The sequence below is a fragment of the Orussus abietinus genome, unplaced genomic scaffold (genome assembly GCF_000612105.2).
Source record: "Orussus abietinus isolate OABI.00-Male unplaced genomic scaffold, Oabi_2.0 scaffold11, whole genome shotgun sequence".
In the NCBI taxonomy this organism is placed as follows: domain Eukaryota; kingdom Metazoa; phylum Arthropoda; class Insecta; order Hymenoptera; family Orussidae; genus Orussus; species Orussus abietinus.
Genome location: NW_019396016.1, coordinates 862,483 through 889,244, shown reverse-complemented (window position 1 = coordinate 889,244; position 26,762 = coordinate 862,483). Strand labels below are relative to the sequence as shown.

At 49.1% G+C, this 26,762-nt stretch overlaps 1 protein-coding gene across 1 annotated transcript; it reads right to left on the bottom strand.

Moving 5' to 3' along the window:
• Positions 1-1,060: 1,060 nt before the first annotated feature.
• On the bottom strand, positions 1,061-22,976 carry LOC105704014 (43 kDa receptor-associated protein of the synapse homolog). Its single transcript, XM_012432843.1, has 10 exons — positions 22,942-22,976; positions 14,460-14,676; positions 9,383-9,534; positions 4,561-4,707; positions 4,317-4,476; positions 3,716-3,916; positions 3,553-3,651; positions 2,666-2,857; positions 1,654-1,853; positions 1,061-1,444 (listed from the first exon to the last, which is right to left on the bottom strand). The coding sequence occupies exons 1-10, from the start codon at positions 22,974-22,976 to the stop codon at positions 1,237-1,239; spliced, it is 1,611 nt and encodes a 536-aa protein (XP_012288266.1). The 3' UTR covers positions 1,061-1,236.
• Between the last annotated feature and the right edge of the window lie 3,786 nt (positions 22,977-26,762).

The window sequence follows — 26,762 nt, the reverse complement described above, 5'->3', positions numbered from 1 at the left end:
AAACCTTCGTTGTAAACTCGGCTCGTCACATAAAACGAAGAGACGCCGAAGCAGTTATAAAGGCGTATCGCCTTGTACTAAAAATCCTGAGCACCTAATAAACCTCCTTCCTCAAAAGAAAATGACTTCGTCTCTACGGCGCGACTTGGCCCACGATCAGAATTTTCCCCGCAAAGAAATTCCAGAAAATGAAAAACGTCCGACCGCAGCGATCGATCGACCGTCCGCTGCACTATCGATCTTCCACTTTGAGAGCCTTAAGAGCCTTCAAGAGCCCAAAATCGAAGTCCAGATGAATCTGCACGGAATCGATCTCCAGAAGCACTTAGGAAGGACCGGCCAATCGCTTCTTTCCTGGCACAAGTCCTTCCCCAGGGTACGATCGCTAACATTTGTGGGAATTTTCCTGCACGTCGCTCTTCTCTTCCGACCTACCGAGTGGATTCCCTTTAGGGCGAGCAGAATCGTTCTCTCATTTTTGCTTCTTGCAATTATTGGCACTTTAATACTTGGCAGACTTACCGGGCCCTGACTTGCAGGGCTCGATTCGAGTCGCACGTCCAATTTGGACGTGGGACAGATCCGAGGTCTACTCTACGAGCCTGAGATGCACTCTCGAGATGCGTCCATCGCGTCTCCCGTTCGCGGAGACATTCCCGTTCGCTCGAGGAAGCACCGAGGTACCGAAAGAAACTCCGATAAAAGGAGCAGAGCCCGATAAGAGGCACCGTGCTGCCGACATTCCTGGCATTCCGCGATATCTGAAGAGTCCGACAGACACCCGGGAGTCTAGGATGACGGGAGCATCCAGCATCCAGGAATCCGAAGGTGGACGCGACGTTCTCCTCCATTTGGCTCGATGTACGTTCCAGGATTGACCGCACTAGTCGAAGAGACTCCCGAAGAAGAGCCAAGGACCAGCTCCACGGGATCGTTCCCTAAAAAAATGGCGAAAGTCATCGTCTAGTCGAAAACCGACCCCGATCTTCCTGGTGGAGGAGTGTCCCCGTCAACGTCCTCTCTTCGAAAACCGACCCCTAAGCTCCTGGTAGAGGCCGTGCAGGTCCAGAAATCGATCCTTCTCGGTGAAAACGAGACGATCCTGGAATTCGATCGGGGTCATTCGGCCCAGGAACGTTTCTCCGTAAGTCGAGCGAACCCCTCGCCAATCTGCCTAACTCAGGTCCGGGGAAAATCTCATCTCCTCTTCGTCCGACCAGGTCGACCTCTACGGCGTTACACGCTACTGGTAGCGTGGCAATCTTCCAGGGTGGCCAGGCTGCTGGCCCTCAAGGATGCCAGGCTCAAGGAACTGTGGTTCAGCGTGTTCATCCCGTGAGGATCCTCGCAGTGGAGATAGAGTCTCGAGCTGACCGACTTGTGGCAGTCCGGGCAGAGGCGCTTCTTCTTCTTGTCGCGCCTCTTCAGGATGTCATAGGCGCACCTGCACGGAGAAAAATAGGGTACACCTGTTAAACTATAACTAAGAATTACATATAAGTATTTAGGAGGGTTACGGATGAGTATCCGTTACCGTGAAGGATTTCTAATGGATAGGCTTCTGTAACTTTAGGGCTCGCATTTTTCTCCCTGATCAAACGTCAATTGCCGAGGGTCACGAGAGTTCTCCTGAGAGCTTCCAGGGGGATTTACCTGGCGTGCAATATGTGGGAACAGGGCAGCGCCTCCAGGGAGTCCGTCTCCAGGCCGAAGGACTCTCCGCATCCTCCGCATCGTAACTCCAAATCTTCCTCCATGGCGGCAGCCAGCCTCTCGTGATGTCCTCGCTGCTCCTCGTCGCCCAAGGATCCGTAAATTCTCGACAGCCTGGACCTTACCGTCCTCACTAGAAGCTGAGGATAACGCTGAATTACGAGCCGTGCTTCGGAGCAGGCGGATCGATCCTGTTTCGCCCGCGGTGCGGTTTTTGATGCCCCGACATTACTTCGGATTCCGCGCGGATTTATCGCCAAGGCGTGCACCTCCTCGTCTTGGAGCTCCTCCGAGGCCTTGCATCCGTCGAGGTCGGCATTTCAACCCAGAAGACGTCCCCGCGTTCCCCACCCCGTTCGATCCCATACGGTAAAAAAAGACTTTTGCGCTTTTAGTAAAGGACGGCATTGCCGATAAACTTTCGCTCTTCCTGCAGGAATAATCCTAGCAACGAGAAAAATATTTGCATTTATTCTCAATTGATGTATGTAACCACCGGGGAGGTTTCTTAAAAAAAAAAAGTACTTGCTAAATTAGCGAATGAATTTCCTGCGAAAGCAAAAAAAAATTTCCTGTCACTATTCAGAGGAATTTTGGTAGTAATCGTCCTTTTGTTCTCGATATAACGAAATTCTGGAGCGAAATTATCCTGGCCCATTTTCAAGTGTTCACGCTTGTTCCCGCACGTGGAATTGTTAGGACTGTGAACTCTTTCAGCGATTCGCTATTGAAGACGCTTTGACCTCGAAGAACCCAGAATCGATGCTCGCCCGAGAAGTTTACGAAGCACGACCCTTCCGGCTTCGTGCCGAGATCCGGTAAGGATTTCAGGTGTCGAGGGATATTTCCCAAGGACTCGATCGAGCGATTCCCGAATCCTCCACCCTCGAGGGGGTCAAAGGTCGATAGGGAAGCGCTCGATTCCGTTTCTTTGGGGGTGGAATTTCGTTACCTTCGCGCCCACCGACCCGGCCACCTCCAGCAATCTCGTGTTGAACTCCAGAGGCCTGCAGTTGCAGATCTTGTGCTGCAGCCTCAGGGCCTCCAGGCACCTCGCCGCGCCGTCCATCGCCTCCATCTGGCAGAGACGGTCTCCGGTCGCAGCTGCCGATCCCATCGCGCTTTCGTACTGCCGGAACGCCTTCTGCAATACGGCAAACTTCATCTCGGCCCGATATCGCCGCGCGATATTGTCGCGCCCCGGCCCGGAAATTGCAAACTTCTCCCTCTACGTCTTGTCGGTTTTCTTCGCGGTACGCGATACGAGAAGATACGCTTCGAGGAGTTAAGTACCCAAAATGGCGATTCCAGTAAAAAATTTTCTTCGCAGTACGAGAAGATACGCTTCGAGCGTTTGGACATCCGAAATGGCGTTCCCATCGATAAGAATACGGATGAATTTGATTTAATCGACGTCGATTAAATTTCTCGGCGCCTTTGATATTACCTTAAAGCGAGTCCTTCCGCATAGCGTCCGGGTTTTTCGGACGCTATGCGGTTTTCGCAGCTAAGTCGAGGAATGCGCGGCTAGGCGTACACGGAGGTCGATGTGGGGTAGGTCAGGAATTCGGGCAAAGGGCCGAGGGCCCTTTCTGCCGATTAGAGGGACGATCCGGGAACTGGACCTGGTCCAGCTTGGCCGAACCCGCCGATCGGGAGAAATTGGGTCGACGGGGCGAAATGTGGAACGCGGCCGAAAGAGTGGCAAGTGCCGGCACAAAGGAACGCGACGGGAATGTCGGGAACAGAGCGCTTCCAGGAGATGGGGATCGATCGATCCCTCCGGACTTTGGGGACGAGGGTGCCCCGGGATTTCTATAATTCCGCGGCCCGACTCACGTTTATGTCGGACTTCTTTCGGTAGATGTCGCCCATGATGCGGATGCTCCTGGCGTAGCTCGCCTGGTCCCCGGAAAGCAGCGACAGGCGGGTCGCCTCCTGGAAAAGGGGCAGAACTGGCGAATCGATCGCGTCCACGGGAGGATGCCGAAGAGTGGTTTACCAAGCAGTAGTCTCGGGCGTCGCCCAGCTCCCCTTTTTTCCTAAGGGCGGACGCCATTTGCAGAAGAGCCGCCCGATGGTGCCGAGAGTTCAGGTCGCCCAGCTGGAGACTTCGAGATAAATCGTACGCCCTGGCTGCGTACCTGGCACTCTTATCCGCGTCCTGGAGCCTGCAGAACAGCTCGGACAGACCCACGTACACCTGAACGAACGGAGAGCACTTTTTAAACCCATTAAGGGGATGTGAAAGTGCCATCCGAAGGGTCAATCCTCCATGAAACTTTTCTCAGAGTGCACCGAATCGTTTGAAACTTTACAACGTGAATATGAAGGCTATAAGGAAGGTCCTGGCACCCATGAAATTTCAAGTTTAAGAAAATTTCATTACAGCTGCTTTTAAGATTTTTTATAAAAAATGACATTTTGCGAGGGGAAGGGCCTACGGTTTGGCCTCCTTATTCGTGTGATAAAATTTCAGAGAAATTCGGTGATACCTTCCCGAATGACCTCTCAGCAGTCACTTCCGTATCACCTTAAACTCGTAAACCGATTTTACCGCGACTCCTCCGATTGTGGGCTCCGGATGCTACCCGGGCTGTTACCTGTAATTCCAGTGAGAGGTCTTGAATGGAGTGGGCGATTTTGTGCGCCCTTTGAAACGCTTCCAAAGCTTTGCAAAATCCGGCGAGCTCCAAGTGGACTCTGCCCACCGTTAAGTGAACCAATCCCGCGGTGGCGCACTGGTCGCACTCGTTGTAGAGGCTGCGACGGCGACGGGGGATCCATTACAAAAATATGGACTCGATTAATGGAAACAATTGGACATACTTTGAAAATTTAGCTCACCTGTGCCTGGCGTAGGCAAGAGCCCTGTCCAAAGCTCCGAGTCTTTCGTGAGCCCTGGCCAGGTTCAGATACGCCTCGGCTCTCATGTTGGGGGAGTCCAGCTCCTCGGAGATGCTGAGCTGCCGATGTCCGAAGTCTATGCTGTCGCTGAAAGAAAAAGAGGGGAAAAATAATGGAAAAACGCCCACTGGGGGAGACCGATCGATCCAAAAACCGTCCCGGGGCGCGGATAATCGCAATTAATTCCGACATATCGTGAACACCGGCTCTCTTGTACCGCCCCGCTTCCGGATATCCGGTTCGCGTATCCACCCCTCGTTATCGCTCGCCCCTGCTTGCTATTTCCAGTTTCCGAAATCCTCCCTTTCTGGACCCGTTACCACTCGGCATTTCCCACGTTTTTAGACTCTCTTAAGGTGATATGAAAGGCGCCAAGAAATTCAATCGACGTCGATTAAACATAATCCATCTATATCCTTCTTGATGATAAGACTATTTTTGATATTCAAGTGGCGCACCACGTTTCCAACGTTTATATCGACTATTTGATATCTCAATATATATTTAGGCGGACCCTTTCATATCACCTTAATTTTCTTCCGGATATTTTCAATTTCGCAAGGAACCTCGAACCTCGCCGAGATTTTCCTCGTGGAGGAAAGTGGGGAAGAAAGTGTCGCCTCGAGTGAAAGCCGCCAGTAACGGGGAGGCAAGGAGAGTCTGGAAAGAACCCTTGACTCGAGTCGAGAGTCCTTAATCCGTGGACGACCGGTAGGACATCCGTTGTCCCACCGAGAGGAGCGTCGTCGACGGCGTCTTCGTCATCGCTGGGGCGATCGTTACCCCTGCATCGAGTGCAAATTGCAGCTGACAGGGCGGCCAGAGGAGCCGGGAAAAACGGGGGTCGAGGGAAAAGCCGGAAACCCGAAGGATGTTTGGAATGCGGAGACGTCGTCCTCATGACGGACTCAACAAGGGAAACGTTACCGACGAACGAAATGGGTCGTTCGATGCTTTTAAGACCGCGCTGCAATTTCAGGGAAGAGACTCGGAGTGCCGGTGCATCCACTGCTCCCCCGGAATACTAACTACGCCCTCTTCGAGGAATATATCCCGCGGAATCGATGCCTAGACACCCCGGCATCTCTAGGATTTAATGAGAGACCGCGACCACTCCGGTAACGAGGGTGCACCCTGGAAAATGCACATCTCCCCCTGCATTCTACCTCGGTCATTTTTATCACGCATAAATCCAAGAGGAAATGGACTCTGCAAGTATACAAAGGGTGACTCCGCCAGATAGAGGGTGCTTCGTTCGGCCACGTCCACCGAGTAAATACCAGTTACCCCCGACGCGACAATTGGGGGTGCATCCGATGCACCTGCGTTCCTGCACTCGGCTATTTAGTTCTCATCGATTCCCCATGATTCGGGGTGCGCGAACAGACTATGCATTTTTTGGAAGTCTACGTCAACGTTTACAATTGTTGCCCTGTATTATTCGAGAGAACGGATACATGGCGATAGGAATTTCTCTGATTGATGAATTCTTCACCATCCTAGCAGTTTTACATGTGAACGCGTCTCCATAAAAAATTGTCTTAAATGTAGAAATTTTTCCGCAAATTGTGAGCGGAGCCAACTATTCCCGAGGTCTTCGTGGCGTTCCTCGAAGGTCTCCGTTTCCAGCTCGGCCTCGAGGGGACGAATCTGCATAAAATTCCGCTTGTTATTACGAGAACGGAGATAAAGCCCTCGCGTTAACTCCGGCTCTTCCGGAGGCCGCGATAAACCGGAATGAATTTTCTATGCCCCGTATCGCCTCGCGGTTTAATGAACTCGATGTTTGCCTTCTTGTCGGCACGAAGGTGGCGCTTACCCTTCTCCAGAGGGTGGTAAACCGATCCTGGAGAAGGGAGGAACGGGGTAACAACTCGGCGGGACGTGCCCTTAATTTTACGAGCAGCCCCTCCGAGTGTCACCCCGGGAATGCCGAAATCCCCGTAAAATATTCATCCCTCGTTTTAAGGGTTATTCACGAGATGGCGCATAATTCGCGCGGCCTTTTCGGCCATTTTTCAATTTAATGGCGGAAGATCAAGGCAACGTTAACGCCCCGAGAAAGTAATTTAAGAAGCGTTTAACCCTCCGGATCGGAGCGAGGAAGGGTTAGGTCACCCCAGAGGGGGGTAATAATTTCGGGTAGTCATTAACGCGGATAAAATTCCGCGCTAACTCCATTACCCTCTCGTAAAGTAATTTCGTTCGCAGAGAGCTTTTCGCGCGCACCTACGGATTACGCGCGGGCAGCCTCATTTTCCTATTATCGTTCGGTAATTGAAACTTTTCCAGAGCCCTGAAGGTACAAGGACCTTTCCTCCTGATGGAGGATCGGATTATGGGGGACGGGACATATCCCGGAGTCACCCCATTCGATCGCCTTGGGGGTTGAATCGAAACGTCTATAAGAAACGAGGCCGTTCCAAAGACCTCCCCTCCTCTTCTACCCCCTGAAAAATATCCTCGCTTCCCCGAATAATTTCTGAATATCCTGGAATTTTCAAAACGTCACGTTTGGAAATTATTTTCAAATAATCACCCTTTCACGTCACCTTAACGTCTCATCCGCGGCGCGAAGGGGTTGCGCAAACGCGCCGACTCCCATGGCGGCTCGGCGCTCGTTCAAAGCAAATCTCGTTACGTAAAGGGATGCAAAAAGTAAATGCCGCTCTCGCTTTACAGTGGCTAATTATGGAGAGGACCTTTAGGGGGGTGCAGCGCCGTAAAGCAGTCACAGGCCCTCCAGAAAAACGCTTTCGGTCGCGCGAGCTGCGAGAATGTGACGACTCGGCCCCCCTACCGGTAGATCCCCATTTTAATCTTTTCTGCCGGAATAAGGCTTCCCTCTCGTCTATTTTCTGAAAAAAAGGAAAAAGGAGGAGCAAGTCCCGGAACTTGGCCGGGAGAGTTGCGCCCCTTTTTCAATTTCTGTAAGTCTCTCCTTCGCGGATGATGTTTAAAAGGTCTCAAAGGGCTGCAGCATCCGGGGTGGTCTTCGGGGTTGTTAATTCTTTCCGAATCTACCTCCCCATCGACCTAGTCCCGATGGCGCCATGTAAATTTTTCCCGATCGATGGAAAACGGAAACTCGGACGTCTCCGTCTTGCCCCCCGCGAAGGGCAGAACGACCTCGGCGGGGGAGGTTTGAAGTAACGCCCGGAATATTTATAAGCCACGGAGGGTGGAGGGGGGCTGTCACGTGAAAATTTAACCAGCGACCCCGTGAATATTTACGTCCTCGGCCGAAAAGGCAGTTATCGTGTCAAGGATTCCGGCGCACTTCTGGGGTGCTTTCCTACCCTCGGGAGTTCCGTCTCTCTCTCCCCGATGTGAACCAAAGGGCCGAGTAATGCCAAAGGATGCGCGTCTCCGAGTTCTGAAACTCTTAAGGCGTTATGAAAGTCTCATATATGCACCAAAAAGTCAAAATATATATAAAACCTTTCCACAAACTGGATCCACCGAATAATTTGACACCTCAATACGCGACGGGTGTCCTAACGGAAGTCTTGAAACTCGGGAAATTTCACTTTTCCGAAAAAGAAAATCTATTCATCCCGGCCGAGGGTGAAAAAAGAAATCTTATTTCGAAGAATGAAATTTCATGAGTTCCAAGACCTTTATTAGGGCCTCCATAATCACGTGTCAGGGTGTCAAATGATTTGGTGCACCCCGTTTGTAGAAAAATTTTATCCATATTTTGACTTTTTGGTACGTATATATATATGATACTCCCTTACTTCTTATCGTGCCATTGAATTAGATATTACAAAGTTCGCAGATGCACCCGAGGTCCCCAGAAGTTCGGCCGTCTTATCTAAATGAATTTCAAGGCCGTCTGACGGAAATCGAGGGTCTCCTGAGGGGTGTCTCGCCCCCGGCACTTCCGGTCCCAGGAGTCGGATAAACGCGGCCGATAATCCGGTGGCCCTAAACTTCCGGCCACCACGGAGCCTAATCTCGATTCTATCGACATTGGCTCCGTGAAGCCGATCTTAGAGGGAACCTGCGGCGAGACCGTAGATCGGCGGGAAAATTCGCTTAGAAAATTCCCTCCTCGAGTTACCCTCCCCGCTTTGTAGCGCCCCATTAACTTAATGCAGTTTCTCACTCCGCCTGCAAGAGATCGCGGGGAATTTCACCCTCCCAATATTTCGTCCATTTAGGAGTTATTCGACGTTGAGAGCCGTCGCGCTAGTGGAAGGGAAGTCGTCGCTTTGTTTCCGCCGTCCGCCTGTCGATTAGAGATCAACCGGTGAGGGAGGTTTAACGACATGTCGGGAGCATGTACGGCGTATGCGCCGCAAGAGTTCACTAGGTCATACCCGGTATTTGCCGATAGACATCCCGGTATCTGCGGCCCCGCCAGAACTCCCGGGATTTTATGTCGGGAAAAACGTGGGAAAAGAACCTTCCCTTTAATCTTCCGCGTTTGGCCGAGATTTCCGCGAGGCCGCTAATTGTTTGGAAATAATTAAGGGCGTTCACCACCTCCACGAGTTGCAGTGCCCCACGGGGTCTACGATCGAGAACGTACTTTTCAACCGGTCGAATTTTAAAGACGAAATGCTAACGCGTGTTAATGTGAGAGAATTTAATTTTTTTTAGTATAAATTTTGAAAATAGCCACAAACAAATTGTTATCTGGCGGTCGAAGTCATCGTCCCTATTTTGGTGGTGAACGCCGTAAACGAAGAGTGATAAAAATTCGCTCAGTTTGCTGGGGAGTACCACGACGGGTCTCGATAAGAGGACCTGTTACCTGTACTTTCCCCAGTCCATGTACGCCTGGTAGAGGTACCCCAGCAGAGTGAACTTGTCATCTCGTTGTCTGATGCTCTTCAGGGCACCCCTCCATTTTCGCACGGCGGCCTGCTGCTTGTGAGCGCGATACAACTTCAGACCCTGCTCCACCTGGAACGGATTGTCGCAACAATTAGCATATTCATGGTTTTGCGAGCCGGCGACACGCGCGACACCCGAGAGGGTGCCGTTAAATTCCGGGGATAAATCAGAATACTTCGACCCCTCCGAAGAGCGGTCCTTATCTGCGCGTCAAATTGCTATATCATATTATATTGACATTCCGAATATATTTCCCGATAAGGGCAGGTATTAGTTATTCTCGCACTTCGGCTGGAAACACGGATCGAAATGGCCCAATGCGCAACGATACGCACCGGTAGTTACCAACTTTGCATCCCCTCAATTTACCGACCCGGTGCATGTCCTACGTACTCGGGACCCCGTAAACTGTGTCCCGTTTACCTAATCACTGATTTTACGGAGCAACTTCGGGGTTACCGATTCCATTTACCGCGCGACAGTTGCTATAACCGCGCAAACGTGTCCGGAATACGAGACGCGAGATCGCTCAGTGATGAAACCGTGATATCGCGCAATTGAAATTGCGATGGTATGCATACGCACGTTAAGGGGTGTAACGAAAGGGTCAGCCTACACCGAGAAAAAAAATTCAACGCACCGAAGAATAATTATTTGTCTGAAATAAATTTCGATTAATTCCTCGGTGTCTTTCATATCACCTTAAGAAGAGGAAGCGTTAATTATTGACGTTTAACCTGAAATCAAAATGAAGAAAAATTCTAAATTCACTTACAACTCCGGTAACGAGGGTGCACCTATTTTTTTCTAGCTCAAGCATGTCCTCATGCAAATAAGAAAAATAATTTCAGTCCGGATTCGAGGTCGGCGAATGCCATGCAAATTTTCAGCGATGCCGCGGCTAAAACGGTGTCATGGTCCGCATACGAGATCAACCCTGAGGCGCACCTTAAGGCGTTATCTAAGGGTGCCAGGGTAAGGCCGTATCGATTCGGCCTTGAACTTTATTCCCGGGTAAATTATACCGCGCGACAAGGCATAAATAACGCGCATTACGTGCCCTGAGAACTCGGGAAAACGAGACGCAAAGTCGACGATCGATAGGTTAGCCATGAAGGGTTGCAGCTTAGCCGCCACCCCTGAATCGTCCGAGCGACCTCGACTCGGGATTTTCCGAATTAAGGTGATATGAAAGGCGTCGAGAAATTTAATTGACGTTGATAAAATATGTCACCTTAAAGTTCGATACGATGATTTTCAAGTTTCGAGGTCGAGGGGTAAGAGAACTTGAGCGAGCATGACTTCGCCCTTATCGGGTTCGATAAGGGAGCTGCGGGAAGAAAGTCACCCTCTCGGGCGAAAATATTCCGAAAAGGGGACCGAAGGGTGTATCGGCTCAAGTACAATGCCAGCGAAGTGGAAATAAGGGTGGAAAAGGAGACGAGCGTCTTATCGAGGGAGGTTTCCACTCTCGGGGGCGAAAAGGTGTCTATCGGAGCCTGAAATTGCTCTCCGTCTGGCCTCCTCCTCGACCGACACCTCCGGCCAACCTTCTCCTAACTTATCTATCGATAACCTTGAAGAAGAGGTACTTATCGGGGCTGCAAGCCTTTCCGGGGTTACCACGGGGATGACGCGGTAGATCTCGGGGATAACTTGAGCGAAAATCAATTCCCAGGGGTGACGCCTAAATGATTCCCTCGACAAAATACGTGGCGAGTCAACGTTGTGGGTTCACAAGTCGCCATTTTTCGAGTGTGTCAAATCGCATTGTATCAATTGTGGGAATTTATTTCAGTCAAATAATTATACTATGAATTAACAAAATATTTCTTTCGTTCAATCAATTTTTTTTTCTCGGCGGATCAAGTCAAAGGCAATCGGCGATTAAGGAAGGAAATCATTTTCACTGATTTCCGAGCGAATGGACCCTCGACCCCTCGTTTTGAACTAAGTAATTAATCCGAGTAATTGAGAGAATACGTAAGGAAGGTCCGATTAGGGGTTGCTTAAGTCCGCCATCGATCTGCGACCCCTTCGGGAAGAACCTCGAGGGCTGTACACCCTTTTTGCCTCTGCTACAAGACGGTACACCGAGACTGCAAAAAAGCCGGACGAGTCCGCAGAGGCGCCCTAATTTCGCGTTACATCCAAGGACCCGAGGGTGGAACACCGAAGGGCACGAGGGATGAAAGAGAATCCTGGCCCGGGGAGTGATGTCTGACGTCAGGGTGGTCTCTTTTTGCGAGATTGACTCTTTAACATTGCCCGGGATTAATAAGTAACGAGCCGGATCTCCCCACACCCTCCCGAAACACGGCGCATTTTTCCACGACCAATCATGCAAATGAGTCCCGATCGATCCGACATGGCACTAGAAATTCCGCCATTAAGAGAGAGGCCAGAATTTCCCGTCTCGGGAGTTTCCAGGGACACTTTATCGACGCCTGAAAAAAGAATTAGAATGCCCGAGGAAAAAAGGATTAAAATCCCGGAAAATTTTAATTGAGTCTAAAGCCGCACGGATAAAAGGAAGAATGGTCAGCAGAAGCACAATTGCGGTAATCGTACACTAAGGGAAAAGAAATTCATCGAGGCGAAGAAGTATTTTTTAAATTCAAGGAATAATTATTTTACACAAATAAATCGTCATAATTCAGAAGAAATGTTGCATTCAATTTATTCCAGTTTATTCGGGTCGATGAATTGTTCTTTGAATTATCAAAATGTTTTCTCGGTACTGTTCAAATGGATATTTCTTAGGTTCAGTGACATTTTTTTTTCTCAGGGTATTGATAAGATTAATTTTCTGGGGCGGTTTGTGGGACAACCTCCTGGGGGAACTGCGTGGTCCAGGGTCGTCTTTGGTCTGAAACCGTTTGCGGCAGCGACAAAGCAATCGAGTTGGCCCATCGCTTTGCGGGAATTGAAAGGGGTGGCCTGGGAATTGAAATAAGCAGCCAGGGCGACGTAACCGACGTAACTCCTCTCTTTCTCCCGCGATGGCGATTTCCCTAACTCCAGCAATGGCGAGGGCTCTTCGACCCTCCACACCCCCTCACCCCCTACGGGGCATTTTGATCCTCCTTTGTCGCCCGCGGCTCGCATTTCTGCGGGAAATTTCCGACATTCTTCCGCGTTCTGGGCTACAGTTATTCAGAGGGTTGTTCGCGTCGGCGCACAGGGACGAAAATAGCGAAAAAACTGGCCAAAGCCTCAAAAATGAAATTTTTATTTTTAGGTATTATCGATTGCCAGATAGGGTAGAAGGGTAATTCGGACATTTATTGCAAAAAGGACGGAAGCCTAATTAGTATGTACGTCGATCTAAAATTTGACATTAGTACGAGTTACTGACATCGGTCTCTAATAAGGACAAGTTTACCGAGTTTGAATAAGGGTGATTTTCTTTAAAGAAATGTCTCTTTCCAATTTCGAATATTTATAAAAGTGACGAAATATAATATTAGAGTACAAGAATTTCACATTCAGGCAGACGAATAGTTTCGACCAGCTTTTTCGTCATTTTCGCCACTGTGCGGCACAGAGGGGTGGATGTACCAAGGGAGGATTTTACTTTAATTTTATTTCCTTTCTTCTCGGGGAGGAACGAGTCTATGTGACGCCCTCTGAAAGGGTCGCCCCTCGGGAGGACGAAGAATTTCCTTACCGCGAAAGGGGTGGCTGGTATTGTATTAAATCATTAACACCTCTCGGGGTGCAGACAAAATCCATCTGATTTCTTTTCTTTCCCTCCTGCCACTTTCTCAGTGAAACGATCCATTTCCCGATAGAGGTTCAGGACTATTAAAGGGACGACCCGTCGAACCTCCCTCGGATAAAATTGATTAACATCGCGAGGGGGAGGTTTATTGGCCGATCGCTATACACCGACCGGTGGCGGACTTTTAATCCGAGCCGAGGAAACCCACCCCCGATGTTATCTCTCAGTTGGATTCTCTCTTTCGACCCCCTCGAGGGCGGAATCGGGATCCTGCCGGGCATTCTCCTCCGCGCAAGAAAATCGAACGAGACGTCTGCGGAGGGAACGAAGAAGTTTCAACTCGGGGCCTCGAAAAAAGTTAACGAAGAGCCGAGGCGCCGAGAAACGGGCTGCGCCGGACGTGAACAAGAATATTATTCTTCCCTCTGCCGAGCTCATTGAAAGCACCTTTGCGGGGGATGAAAACGCGTGGAAGGAATCCACAATTTTCCGCAATTTTCCGCCGACCTCCGGAAATGCCTCTATCAGTTTGAAGATAAAGTTCTGGCCAAGGAACTACTACCGAGGACGATGCTCCCTCGCACCCTTTACCAGGGAAGGTCTTCGTCCACTTAACAAGGGAAAAGTTAACCATCTGGCAAGTAAACTCAGCCTCGTTAGCTGCCGAGTAAAGGTTTAATGAGACCGACTGCTGATTATACAAGCCCTTTGTCGATCTCTGAAAGGACTGACCCGTCGCCTCCATTAATTACCCGGAATGAAGTTTCCCTCTTGCACTTGACTGAAATCGTTCGCTCTCGGCTCGGAGTGATCGCGAGTTCGTTAAGGTGATATCAAAGTGCCGTCAAAGAGGTCTCGTTCGTCAAACTTTTCTCCGAAGTGGGTGCACCAAATAGTTTCAAACTTTAAAGCGTAATTATCGAGACTGGGAGAAAATTTCTTCATACACATTCTGAAAATTGTTCATAAAATATGAAATTTCATGGGTATCAAGACCTTCCTCATCGCCTCCCAATTAACATTGTAAAGTTTCAAATGTTCATTAACGAGACCTCTTTGATGGAACTTTCACATCGCCTTAAGGGTTCGTTACTTTCACCATCGGATGGAAGATCGATCTCAGGTGCCAAAAAAGAAGTGAATTTCACCCTGGTGGATTTTAATTATCGTTAAAAATCACTTGATGGGGAAAATCATGATTCGAGGGTGAGCATGGGAGGTGGTGAATTTTCCGGAATTTCGTGTGTTCCGGAAATTCGACGCGACTCACCCTTCTCCTAGCCAGTTGCTGGTCCAGTCGGAGTCTGCACCCGACGAGGCACTCCCACAGGCCAGATCCCGATCTGCCGTATTGGTTATGGCCACTGCCACTTCCGTTTTGATGCCGGTAATCCTCCTCGGCGAATTCGTACACGTCGAGGGGATGTCGGGACCCGTCCGGGCTTCCCAGCAGGGCGGTAGCTGACAGCTGATGACTCGCCGAGCCACTGAAATTCCGAAATTCCGGTTAAATCGCGCATCCCCTGTTTTAAGGGAGGCTCCCCCTCGACTTTCGCATCTTCCCCGCCGCGGATCGGGAAATCGGATTTCCGGGAGAGAGGTAATAACGCACTTTGTGCGAGCGCATGCACCCACTTAAGGCGCGGCCCTCGGGGAACAAAGTTAAGTATGCACGTTCCGTTGAGCGGCCCGTAACGTCGTACCGCTGAAAGCTTCTCGTCGAGTTAGTTTCCATTAGCCGAAAAGCGACGAGCGGCTCTTAAAGGGGTTATCAGATATCGCGATAATCCATTGTCGCGGCGGAAAAGCGAACCGGCAACCTCCGGCGTTTCGGACGAACCGGGTAATCCGCGGTATGACGGAGATAACCGCACTCACTCTCTAAGGAAATCTGTATTACGTACATTGAGGAAATAAATCCATTAAACCAGTGAAATATTTTCTTAATTCATTGTTCTTTCAATTATTCCTTTAAGTGTCTGAAAGGAGGTAAAATGTGTTTTTACAAATTTCTGTTTGAACGTGTCGCGAGCGATGAAATAAGAAAATAAGGGATAAAAATTAGGTTATTTAGGGAGATGCGTGGAAATTCAAAATGGCGCCTCCGGATGTATTTCGAGAAGTCGCGGGGTCCTGTTTACCCTGCTCGCCCTACTTTGTCCGGAAATAAATGATTTTTGTATGGATGGCGCCTCGGTGGGACGAAAAACGCCCGAGTAGGAGTTCCACTCGACAAAGGATATTCCCTCGGTGATAAAATTCCGAAGCAACGCGCCTCTGCAAAAAGGATGCCCCATTTCCGGGATTTTTTTTTGCTCCGCAACAGGATGTCGCCCCGACGACACCAAACTTGAGCGCGACTAACTGCGGCCAATCGGGGGAGCGAATCTCGAGTGACACAATTTGTCATCTAAAATATACGTTCCCGCAGTTTGCCGCGAACGGTCTCCTTTCCTGCCCCCTCCCCCAGCCAATAATCGATAACCGATTGATCGTTGTTAAGCGATTGGCCTCGCTCGTCGACGCCGAGTTGGAGAGTCCCGAAATATCGCAATTTCGGAATCACTGCAAAACCACGCACCCCATGGAGGCGATATGGTCGAAATTTTCAATGAACCAACCTCGGAAATAAAATTCCCGATGTTCGGGGAAATTGCGCCAATCGGACTACATACGCGGGAGAGATCGAAAACGTTTATGGAGGGCTCGGAAAAATACCGGGAAAACGGGAGCGGCATTATTTCGGTCCCTTAAAGTGATATTAAAGGGTTATTCTATATAAATACATTTGAACACAAAAAAGTGTAATCAAGCGGGAGGTTTTCTTCATTATTCCCGTCGTTTTATCGCCGGAGGGAAATTAGAAAGCGATGTAAGCTCTTATGAATTTGATCATCTCTTTGATGACCGTAACTCGCTAAAGCGGCGTTTGCATAATTAACCATTACTCGGCCCCGCCCGTTCGCGAGATGAGCGACCAACAAAGCCGGGGAATATAATTTAATTTTCCATTTCCGACGGCGGTCGATGTCAAAAATATATATTCATAAATTATCCAATAAACCGTCGTCGATTTTTCTCTCCGCGGTGGATTTTGCGAGAGAGTGGCCTTATTTGCAATTCGCGGTGGAAATTGGATACTTCTTTCCTCTCCCGTTCTCTCCTACTTTCATTGAGGAAATTTCACCCTTTCAAGCCAGAGAGGCACAATGGGAAGTGGCGACTCACTGGCGGATAAAACTTATTGTTACTTATTGATCAGCTTCGTTTCTAGACGGCGCGGCACGCTCCATCAAAGAAAGCATTTTCTCGAGAACGGCTCCGATACGTCCAACGAGTCGGCGACATTTTCGAATAATAATTCCAAATCCAATGACTAAGGTCTAAAAATAAAAAAAGAGACGGAGGATAAATTCCGCCGGACTATAAAGTCGATTATCGAGAATCTTTGATATCACTAATTAAGACGAATACATTTCTCTCCCTCAGGAGGGAAGGAGTTATTCCACGATGAAGGATCGGCACGAGAGCCTCGAGTACACAATTAATCTCAAGTAAAGGGGCGGCTTCCGTTTTCCTTTCTCTCGGCACTTTTTAAATTTTAATTATTCAGCCTTATTTCCTCCCACTTGTTTCCCTTGGCAGCGGCCGGAGGGTTCTCTAATTTCGACTTTTAAACGAAAGCGGATCCTTATTAACGGGCCCGGAAAATAAACGAGACCTCGGAAGGTATCTCCGCGTTGTTTTAATTTCCCCCCGCCGTAAAAACTTCTCTGTATATACGAAGTTGTGTTTTTTTCATTTCCGCGAGAGGGAGAGAGAAGTAAAAAGGGAGATGATTAAACGCCGCGATCCGAATCGCCTTTCGATCGCGTTTTCAGATTTCGGGGACAGTCGGCGGGGGCTCGATTTGTTTTAGCGTTATTAATGTCAGCGTGTCAGGTATTCTAACTCGTCATCAGATTTTCCGCGAGAGCACCAGCGTGCAAAGCGCCATTTGTATTACTCCGAGGAGACACAATGCCCGGACCCGGCATTGTCTATTTTGCTAGCCTGGTAGCTTTTGTGCCGTTTCACCGAGATCCGTCAGATTTCCAGTTTTTCGTCCGTTTCGGACGCGTCAAGTGCACTTCCGCTTTCGGCGCAGAAATTGCATTCAGAGAAGCCTAACGTCCCGAGATCCGGTCTCGAAGAAAAAAAAAAAAAGAAAATGACCCGAGGGGTTATTCCCTCAGGAAATCATGGATTTTAACGCTTCAAATCATATGGTTTTCAATACGGCAGACGATCGACCGAAATTCGACTGAAAATCGAGCGGAGGATTTTCAATCGGATCCTCGAGAGCTTTTAAAACGTCGTTAATCTTATTGGAGCTTGCAGTCGGGCCGGAAGTAAGGAAAGAGGAGCACGCCCTTCATTCCGGCTTCCCTGGTGCATTTTACGGGTAATTAATGATGAAATATCGGCGATAATATCAGGAGGAAAGATTTCCAAAAAAAAGCGTCGAGCCGCAGTCCAGGGCTTTCAAGGAGAATCATCAAGTTTGCAGGACTTCCGAGTGCGTTGCCGAATCCCACCCCGTGCCGGAAAACTGCACATTTTCCCAAAAAATTAGAAGTTAAATTATGAACGACAGGGCTGACAATTATCCAAGGGAAGATGTCGCACCTGGACCGCCCGATCCGCCTCCGGGCGAGTCGAGCCATTTTAAGGTAAAAAAGGGCCGGGAAAGGGAAAACTCTCCGGGAAGCCAAGAATGGCCGGTGATAAATTTGCCGAAAACTTTGCCCGCAGAAAATTATGAATCCTCTTAAGAACTTATCGCATCAAGACCCGGAGAGGTTAAGTCCGCGGTCGGGGGAGATTATTCACTCGTCCCGAATTTCCGACAAGATTTTCGGGAAAATTCGCGGATTCGAATTTTTGCTGCGGCGCATCGATGGTCCACCGAATCGACCGAAATTAAGATCGCTAAGCTGTGAATTAATTCGGCGCCGATTATTCTCAGAAGCCTCCCTTCTTTCCTCTTCGCTCCTAACGAGTTAATTTCGTTCCTCCGGTCCGGGGCGGTCGCATTGCGGTAGGTCAGGGCGTGCGATTCCACCTCGGCTGATGTACAGTTTGCAAACTCAAGCTCCGGGACGGCAGCCAAGACAGCTTTGCTTCGGCCCCCGGATCCTGGAACCGAATTAAAGACTACTGTACCGAGCCCCCCGGCAACTCGGGCACAGTGGTTGAAATCTGCTCCCGTCTGCGGGATCCGGGATCTCCAATCCCGAAAGAAGCGATCGGCGTTTCCGGTTTGGTAACGGCGACTCGAAATGGATTCCCAAGAGAGTCCTCCCCTTTTCTTCCTTCTTCCCCCATCCGATATCCAGCTATCTCAACATCCTTAGGCGGTCCTCCCTTGGCTAGGCTCGCGATAAATCCGTCAATTTTTCCGATAATAAATCTTGAGGATTAATAAATGATAAGTCATGATTTTTTTCCGGGGAACCTCGACTCTGTCTTCGGAACGTGGAAGGGATTGCTCCTAGGGATTCGGTAATCGGTTTAAGGATTCGGGGATCCTCGACAAGGAAGTCCCAGGGGTGAGTCTCGCCCTTAACTAGTCGGCCTCGCCGTGGGAATGAAATTAATAATCGGCCCGGTGGACCGGAAGGCGGCCTGGATAACGGAGAGGGCTGGTTTCCGGTAACGAGGTCCGGCAATATCGACCTCGTCCCTCCTGGACACTTCCGGTTCCAGGGATCTCGACATATTGCCGGGCTTTGTCGGGTCCTGCGGGGTTTTAATTCCCGGCCTCGGCTCCCGGGATCGATCACGGGGGACGTAAAGTCGCCGCAGTAACCCGTTAGCACCCTCGCTAAGGCGCGTGTTTCTGCTGTAACGCATCAGCGACATAAATTGGAATAAGTCATTCCCTCCGAAGTTATTGCCCTCGTAAAACATTCCGCGGAGAGTGCCGCTGCCGGAAATCGCAAAGCGTCCGTTACGTCTCGGGTTCCCTGGGGTCGATGATCGAAAATTAGGTTCCACGACTCGAGGTAGAAAAATCGCAATATCGCCTCTACAATTCTGTTAACCGTGATAATCGCGGGTAAATATAAGGACAAGAGTTATGTCCATTCTGCCAAAAATGTACAATGAACAATTTAATTAAAGTCTATATCATTAGAAATCTCAAATCTTACTTTTCAATTTTCTACGTGTAACTCCAAAAGTTGTAGATATAGCTGCAATTTATTTACAAGAGTTTCACAGTTACCGCTGCAAACGGTATGGCTAGAAGGGCGAAAAATTGTAATTAAACTGGAAATTTGGAAGAATCGAAGATCGATGCGCGTCCACTTTTCGTCAAGATATTCCGAGCTTCTCCGGGGAACGGGCCAGACTTTTCCGGGCTCCGCTAAATTTCCCATAAAAGTGAATAACCAAGGCGTGCAAAAGATGGGATCGGTTATATAATTCATCTCTCGAAAGTTATTACCCTCGTAAAGCATCCCACGTATAGTGCCACCGGACGCGGAATCGCGAAAATATGTACCTGACGTCCCGGACGAAACGCGCTAAATCAACCGGGAGAATTTCCCTGGACGGGAAAAATGTCTCCGGGCGATGGCGCGTCCTGACGAATGTATTTTAAAATTTTCCCCGGGTTTCGGGGACTCCGAATTCCAGGAGTTTCGGTCGCCGATGCATCGGCCGTCCCGAAATGTCCAACTCAACGCGGACCATTTCTACTTTAGGAGGACGTCACGCGCTCGATGCATCCATTACCGATATTACATCGCTCGTCACGTGAGAGTGATTAAATAATACTCGAAAGATAATTCCTATTTTTTTTTTTAACGAAAAATTAAACAACTTATTGTCTCGAATTACATTTTTTACGACTAAAATGAGAACAAAGGGCATTTTTCGTCGATTTACGAACAGCATCGCTCGTCACGTGAGAGTGATTAAATAATACTCGAAAGATAATTCCTATTTTTTTTTTTAACGAAAAATTAAACAACTTATTGTCTCGAATTACATTTTTTACGACTAAAATGAGAACAAAGGGCATTTTTCGTCGATTTACGAACAGCATCGCTCGTCACGTGAGAGTGATTAAATAATAACCGATAGATAATTCCTATTTTCTTTTTTTAACGAAATATTGAACAAGGTATCGTCCCGATTTACATTTTTTACGACTAAAGCGGGAACAAAGGGAATTTTTCGTCCCGGTTTTTTGGACCTCCTGGATAGAGAAAAATGAATTTATCAGTGAAACCGGAGGTGCACCTCCGACCCGGAAATCCCATTAAAGATGAGCCCGGGCTTTGAGCGGCGAGTATAGATTCCGGAAACACTCGCAGCCGCGAAATTGCCTGTCAATGAGAAACGCCAGCTTCTAGCATTTACCCTTCTAGTTGACTCCTTTGAAATCCGCAGCCGGGTTTTACGGGGCATTTTTATGTGATCCGAGCTCGAGGACAATGAAAACATTTCCCTGCATTTACCCGCCGCGGCTCATAATATGCAAATGAAGCAGCTCCGTTATGCTCTATGTTACTTCCCCTCGCCCTACCCCAAGGGAGTCTCTGCTTCGAAAGGACCGACCGAAATTTCGAGGATAAGTGTGGACACGTACTGATAATTAAATCGATAGAAAGTCATGTAAAAGAACGTTGAACATTTAAGGTGTTACGAAAGTGTCATAGAATGGCACCTTAAGAACTTGGGGCCAAGTTGGGTAATGTCGCGATCTCGGACCGCGATATTCCTCGCAGGATTAATCGACGAGGAGGAGTTGCCGGGTAATCCTCAAGTAATGCTCGATTTGGAAATGGGTTACGTACTCGGTGAGGGATAATCCTCGGGGGGATTAGTTAAAACCAGGAGACCGAATCTCGGAATTATCTTTCGACCAATGGAAAGTGGAGAAGGAGTTTTGCAATGCAAACGAGCCAATGTGGCCGATCGTTCGTACTTCCATAACGCGATTACCTCGACGGGAGTTCCCCTTCCACGGGATCAGGTGATTCGGGGGGTTTGCAAAATATTTCGCTATCACGGCGAAAGGGATGCTTCCAATTTGACTCCGGTAACAACGCGAGCGCGCCTCCACGATACGGTTCGAAGTTGGGAACAAAGTTGACAGCCGGGTTGGCGCAAGCTCCAACTATGAAGATCGTTACGGAGGATGCCACGGCATACTTATCGAGCCAACTTAAGCAAAGCCATTGCGAGGAAATTGCAAAGTATCTCGCGTCACGTGCAGCCAGTCCTGCGGGGTAATTGGGCCGAGAAATGTAAGGCGGAGGTATTGCCAGAAATTAAATCGAGGACGATTTTCAGGGAATTCCGGATAATTCGTCCGGCTGAAATCTGTTAATGATTTCATCTTAACAATATAGACATATATAGACATCTTAAACACAGACATCTTACAGAAGAACCTGTACAATGTACGGATTTCATCCGTTGAAATGAGGAGAGGAAATTATTAACGTCAGCTCCTTTCGTCAATGGGACAGTTTTTAACCGTATCGCGAAGAACAATTTCCAACGGATAGGTTTCTGTAACTTTAAGGATTTTATTTATTTTTTATTTTTTTTCGGCGGTGTCACGCATCCGAACCTTCCAAAGGATTTTCACGAATGGGTGGTACAAAGCGACCTTTCAAATCGCCTCGTCTGCCGGAAAGTAATTTCTTTCCCGGGTGGACTTCAATTATAGGTTACCGATTTTCATCCGTCAATTATGCCCTACCAATTTACGATAACTGAAAAGTTTCCCGGGGAAGTTAATCCGCGAGAAAGAACTCGGAAAGACAATCCCTCTCGCCCTAACTTCCCGGCCTTGTAATTATATCCGCAGTCTGCAATTTTCCCTTTACATCTCGGCAGAGCTTTCCAAGTAGAGCAAGGAGCCTCTCGCGAACTCGCAAAGAGGTTCTGGATTTTTATTGCCAGCCTGGATATCAACTCGTCCCTGGGTCCAGTAATTACCTCGAATTAATTCGGGCTCGGGTATTAAAAAGCGAAGTCGAATAATCCCCTGAGGAAAGTCCGTAACTAGTTCGGCAGGTGTACACGAGCGATTTCAACTTGTCAATTATTCCTTCCCCGGCGTGACACCCGTTGAAGAACGAGCCAAGTTTATCGGGAAGTTTATCCCGAAGAAAAGGAACTCGGTCGGTGTGTATATCGAACCTAATTTATCGTCCCTGTAAAATCGCCCCCGGAATTACCCTCTATCCGTCTTTGTCACTCGCGTCGCTTAACTCGTTGCAAGATCCGTTTGTACACGAGCCGCTTTAATTGGATAATTATTCACTAACCAATGCCCAGTGGAAAAAATTCCAGACTCTAATCGAGAAGTCTGCCGAGATCTCCGAATTTTTCGTTTCTGAGTTTCCCCTCACTAGCAGAAAATACTTGTCATTTTCAACATACTTAACGAATATCGTAGAATATGTAAACATTTACCAGCCATTTAAAATAAAAATTCCACGTTTCGCTACCGCAATGAACTAGCGGATGTCCATAAATTCCAAAATCTAGAGTGTCATAAATTGAACGATAGCGTGTTGTCTAAGAGCAAGAAGCAAAGCGACAGAGGGAAGCAATTTTTCCACCCTCCATCGACGTCCCATCGACGTCCCCTCTCCAGGAGGTCCTTATTCCCTAGGAGCCCTCTTAGGGCACTTTCCGGCTCGATGCCGGGGAGTAAATATTTGCCCCGGCAGATGGATACATGCCTGTATTCCCTGGACGCGATGGACTCCCATGACATGGCTGTACCTCTTCTCTCCCGATCTCGGTCCTCTTCCTCGCCCTTCCCCCAGCTCCAGTCTCATCTCTCTCCGGCATTATCCACGCCGCCGCACCTGCATGCCACGCTGAGACAGTACATTCCACCTTTTCACTCAACCGAGACACTAGCAGCTTCCGAAAATGAATTGCCGCCACCCGGAGGCGCTACGATGTCACCAGGAGGTCCTTTCGGAGGACTGAATCGAAGGAGGGCGCATCACCAAGGGGTGGATCAGCTGATACCGGCGCGTATCTCGTTATCAGCTGGTGGAACGATCGAAGAGCTTGGAGAAAGGGACATCAAGCTGAAGAGTCCTTCGAGAGAAACCGCAAGTCGATGCCGAAGAGGACCCTCGACCTAGACCAAGACCCGAGAGTGCATCATCAGCTTGGATGCAGGTGGACCTCGGTCATTCCCACAGATAGGCGTCCTCTTCGGTCCAGATCAGCTTCCCGGGCACCCTGGCGACGTGTCAGGATCTTAGAACTCCTCCTTCGGGGAAGCCCATCGCCCTCGTTCACTCTTCGTCATCGGCGGATCTCCTAGTCGAAGCTCCGCTTTGTTGTGGTCCCTTCGGCATCGACGCCGCCTCTTCTGGGTCTCCTTCCTCTCACGCAGAAATGTCTGCCTGTTGCACGAATGCCGGTCGAGATGCTCCTCGATCCATCGAATTCTCCTTCCGGTCCTGCCCCTTTGAGCGGCGGAATTCCCCCCTTTGATTCGGCTCCCCGGATTAATTTTCGAGGCGTCGCGACGGTGCCGTCTCTGGAGTGCCGTTTGATCGATCCGGAGCACCGGGACGCTGGCGTGTCCTCGCCTTCCACAAATCCAATCGTTTGATCTCGTCGGATTAACGTCGCCCACGCAACAATGGCGACGCCTTGTCCGAATCCTGGACACCTGGGTCTTTGCTCCTCGCGACTGATCCGGATTCCCCTCAAAGTGTTCCCGACCACCAGTCGTCCTGGATTCCCAAGGATTAAATCCGGCGATTAATCTTCGCTTTCATTGGTCCACCCTGCGTAATCAACGTTTAGATTAACCGTCCTTATCGCTGCACAATGAAGTCCTCAAAATTGAACGGTCTAAGCTGATGAATACGGACTCCAGCTCCCGATCCTTGTTTGCGACGTTTAGAGTGCACTCGGCTCGACGAGCATCATTTCCTGGCTCCAGGTCGCCGATTTAGCAAATCCTCGTCCATCGACGGAACCGGAAGTTCTGGAAACCGAGCCTTGGCGACGATCGAGCTTGGATCTCGATCCAAGATCGTGATTTCGAGTTCCTTTAGGGACCTGGACTGTGGTTCCTTCGGGAGGTCCCCGGAGTTCTTGACGAGGTGTTCGTCGACGACGTTTCTTTGAGGGCTGACGTAGGCAGGACGGCGAGGTCTTGCGGACGTTCTCCGTTCACGTTTCCGGGGCATCCATCGTTCCAAACTCCGATTTAACCGCCACTAATCGTTTACCACCTCCACCGTGGCTGCACCGATAACGACGTAACGATTTGAGATGCCCCCCGTCCAGGGTACATCCTTGATTCGGCTTCTCGCGGTCCCGGGTGAGCTGGAATCAGGAAAGCGGTCTCAGGGGCCGGCACCTGGGGGGAGAAAATTACGGAGAGGGCGGGAAAAGCGATCGGGGATCGATTCGACGATGAACTCGGAATCTCCTCTCCTCCACCGTTTTCGGACTCCGAAATTCCGTCGTAACGAGAAATTTTAATTGCCACAATTAATGCGAACGCTTGAAAGTGGGCTGGCAAAATTTTCATCGATAAACATTTGTTGTATCGACGACGAAAAACGATTGAACGTCACTTGTTACCGAATTGCAATTGTTGTTTATCATATGAAGTCAAAAGCCATCCGCTCTCGGGGAGGGAAATCGTTTTCACCGATTTCCCAGTGAACGTAACGGCCAGCCTACGTGGAACCGTCTCGTCGGGGGTGGAGAAATTGAGGAATCGGTTTTTTGACGAGACAGCCGACAAAGGGCAACGAGGAACCATTTTTCAAGGGAATGGGACCAGAGAGCTCCTGCATCCAGCGGAATATCATTTCGCGAAGAGGCGCTCCAGGTCGGACTGCGACCAACGAGAAGCCCTTTCACAGGGTTTCGGAGGGATGGATTCTGCCTCGGACGGACAGCTGCCTCCGACGTTTGCGAAATGATTTCCTTTGGGGAAAGAAGCGTCCCGGGTCGTCCTTTACAGGTGGCGAAGTGCACGCGCTCGAGAGAATTTCCCAGCGATTGGGCAAACAACGTCCGTTTGCTCGACATCGCCAGGTAGGGAGGGATTGCCCGACGTGGCAATCCGGGGAGGAAATCAGCCTCGACGGGGAGTCTTCGGCCAATTACGAAGGACCTCCTGGTGCGCGTCAAAGCCTTAAATCCCGGAGAGATTCGACGACTCGAACCCTTCCGACTGTCCTCCTTTTCAACCCCCTTCCGATGATTACTCCTTCGCCCGGTTCCAGCATTCTGGGTAGCAAAGCGGTCTCGTTCGTCAAAAAAAAATTCTCCAAAAAGAGGGAAAACAAAATTCATTCATTTCAACCAATATATATATATACATCGTTGCCTGAATCACATATACTTCCGCGAAAGAATTATTTTGCCGAGAAGGGACATTATATAATTGATTTAAATAAATTTTCTTCACACCTCCTGACATTTCTTTGGATATATTTCATCGCAGGATTTTTTTATAGCTTTTGTTTTTTTTTTCCCATACGAATAGATTCCCATTGTCATCTCTGGATGCGAAAGTTGATCGTGTGAAATCGCAAATAAGGTCCCTGATCGCATGTTTGGAACGACGCCTGACGTCGACGGGGCGACGCCCAAGTCAGTAGGTGAGTCCATCTCGTGATGCATCCGTAACGCGTCGTTCGACTCACGATGACTAGAGCGTAACATACGCAAATTAGGCCAGTCAGGTGTAGGATGAATTCATCGCTGGCCGAAATGACTCGGACAAGCGGCTCGAAATTCGGTTCGACCCTTGTTAATTAGGTAAATGGTCTTACGAGCAACGAGAGTCGCGATTCCGCCTCGCGTGATTTCCATGGAAACTGAAACTCCCCCGAGGACCCGCGAACGCACTAATTCGACTCGTCAAAGTACGCACGGAAATACGAGCAGGTATCGCGTGCGAGATAATCTCGCGTGGCGGGCGGAAAAAAAAAAAAGTCGTGTAAAACCTGGAAAATGGCCGAGGGAAACAGGTGTACCACGCGCGGCTACGAAATAAATTTTCCCCTTTTTATGCCTTCGCTCCCGGCGGATGGAGGATATCGCGAAGCAATAAGTCATAAAGTGGATCAAAGATCCCGAAGAAAATGAAGTACCATCGATCCCCCGCGATATGTTACCCCAGTGGTCTTGGCCACCTACAATTTTTACGCCAAAAAAAGATTAATTACCCAAAAAAAATATATACGAATTTTCTATACTCTTCCTGACATTTCTTTAAACGCATTTGACCGCAGAATTATGTTTTAGCAATGGATATTTCTTTAAGTCAATTTTTTTATTTCCACTGTATAAGGACATAGTGAAATTGTTAGCGCCATTTTGAAAGTTCGTTAATAAGGTTATTTTTCATATCGGGCTAAGTCGCCCGATTTTTCTTTTTTCCCCTCTTTCAAAATCCTTAATCCACGGAGGTTTGCCAAGATTTATGGTCGGCTTCGACAATCTGCTTTCTCCGTCAGGCCGATAACGTCGAGGAAGATCCATCACCTTCCTCGTGCGATGCATC

Coding starts and splice junctions, on each gene's coding strand:
- LOC105704014 (XM_012432843.1), bottom strand. CDS start 22,976: ATGTCATGGGAGTCCATCGCGTCCAGGGAATACAG. Junction 9,535..14,459: donor AGCAACTGGCTAGGAGAAGG/GTGAGTCGCGTC, acceptor AATCCGTTCCAG/GTGGAGCAGGGTCTGAAGTT. Junction 4,708..9,382: donor ATGGACTGGGGAAAGTACAG/GTAACAGGTCCT, acceptor TTTTTCTTTCAG/CGACAGCATAGACTTCGGAC.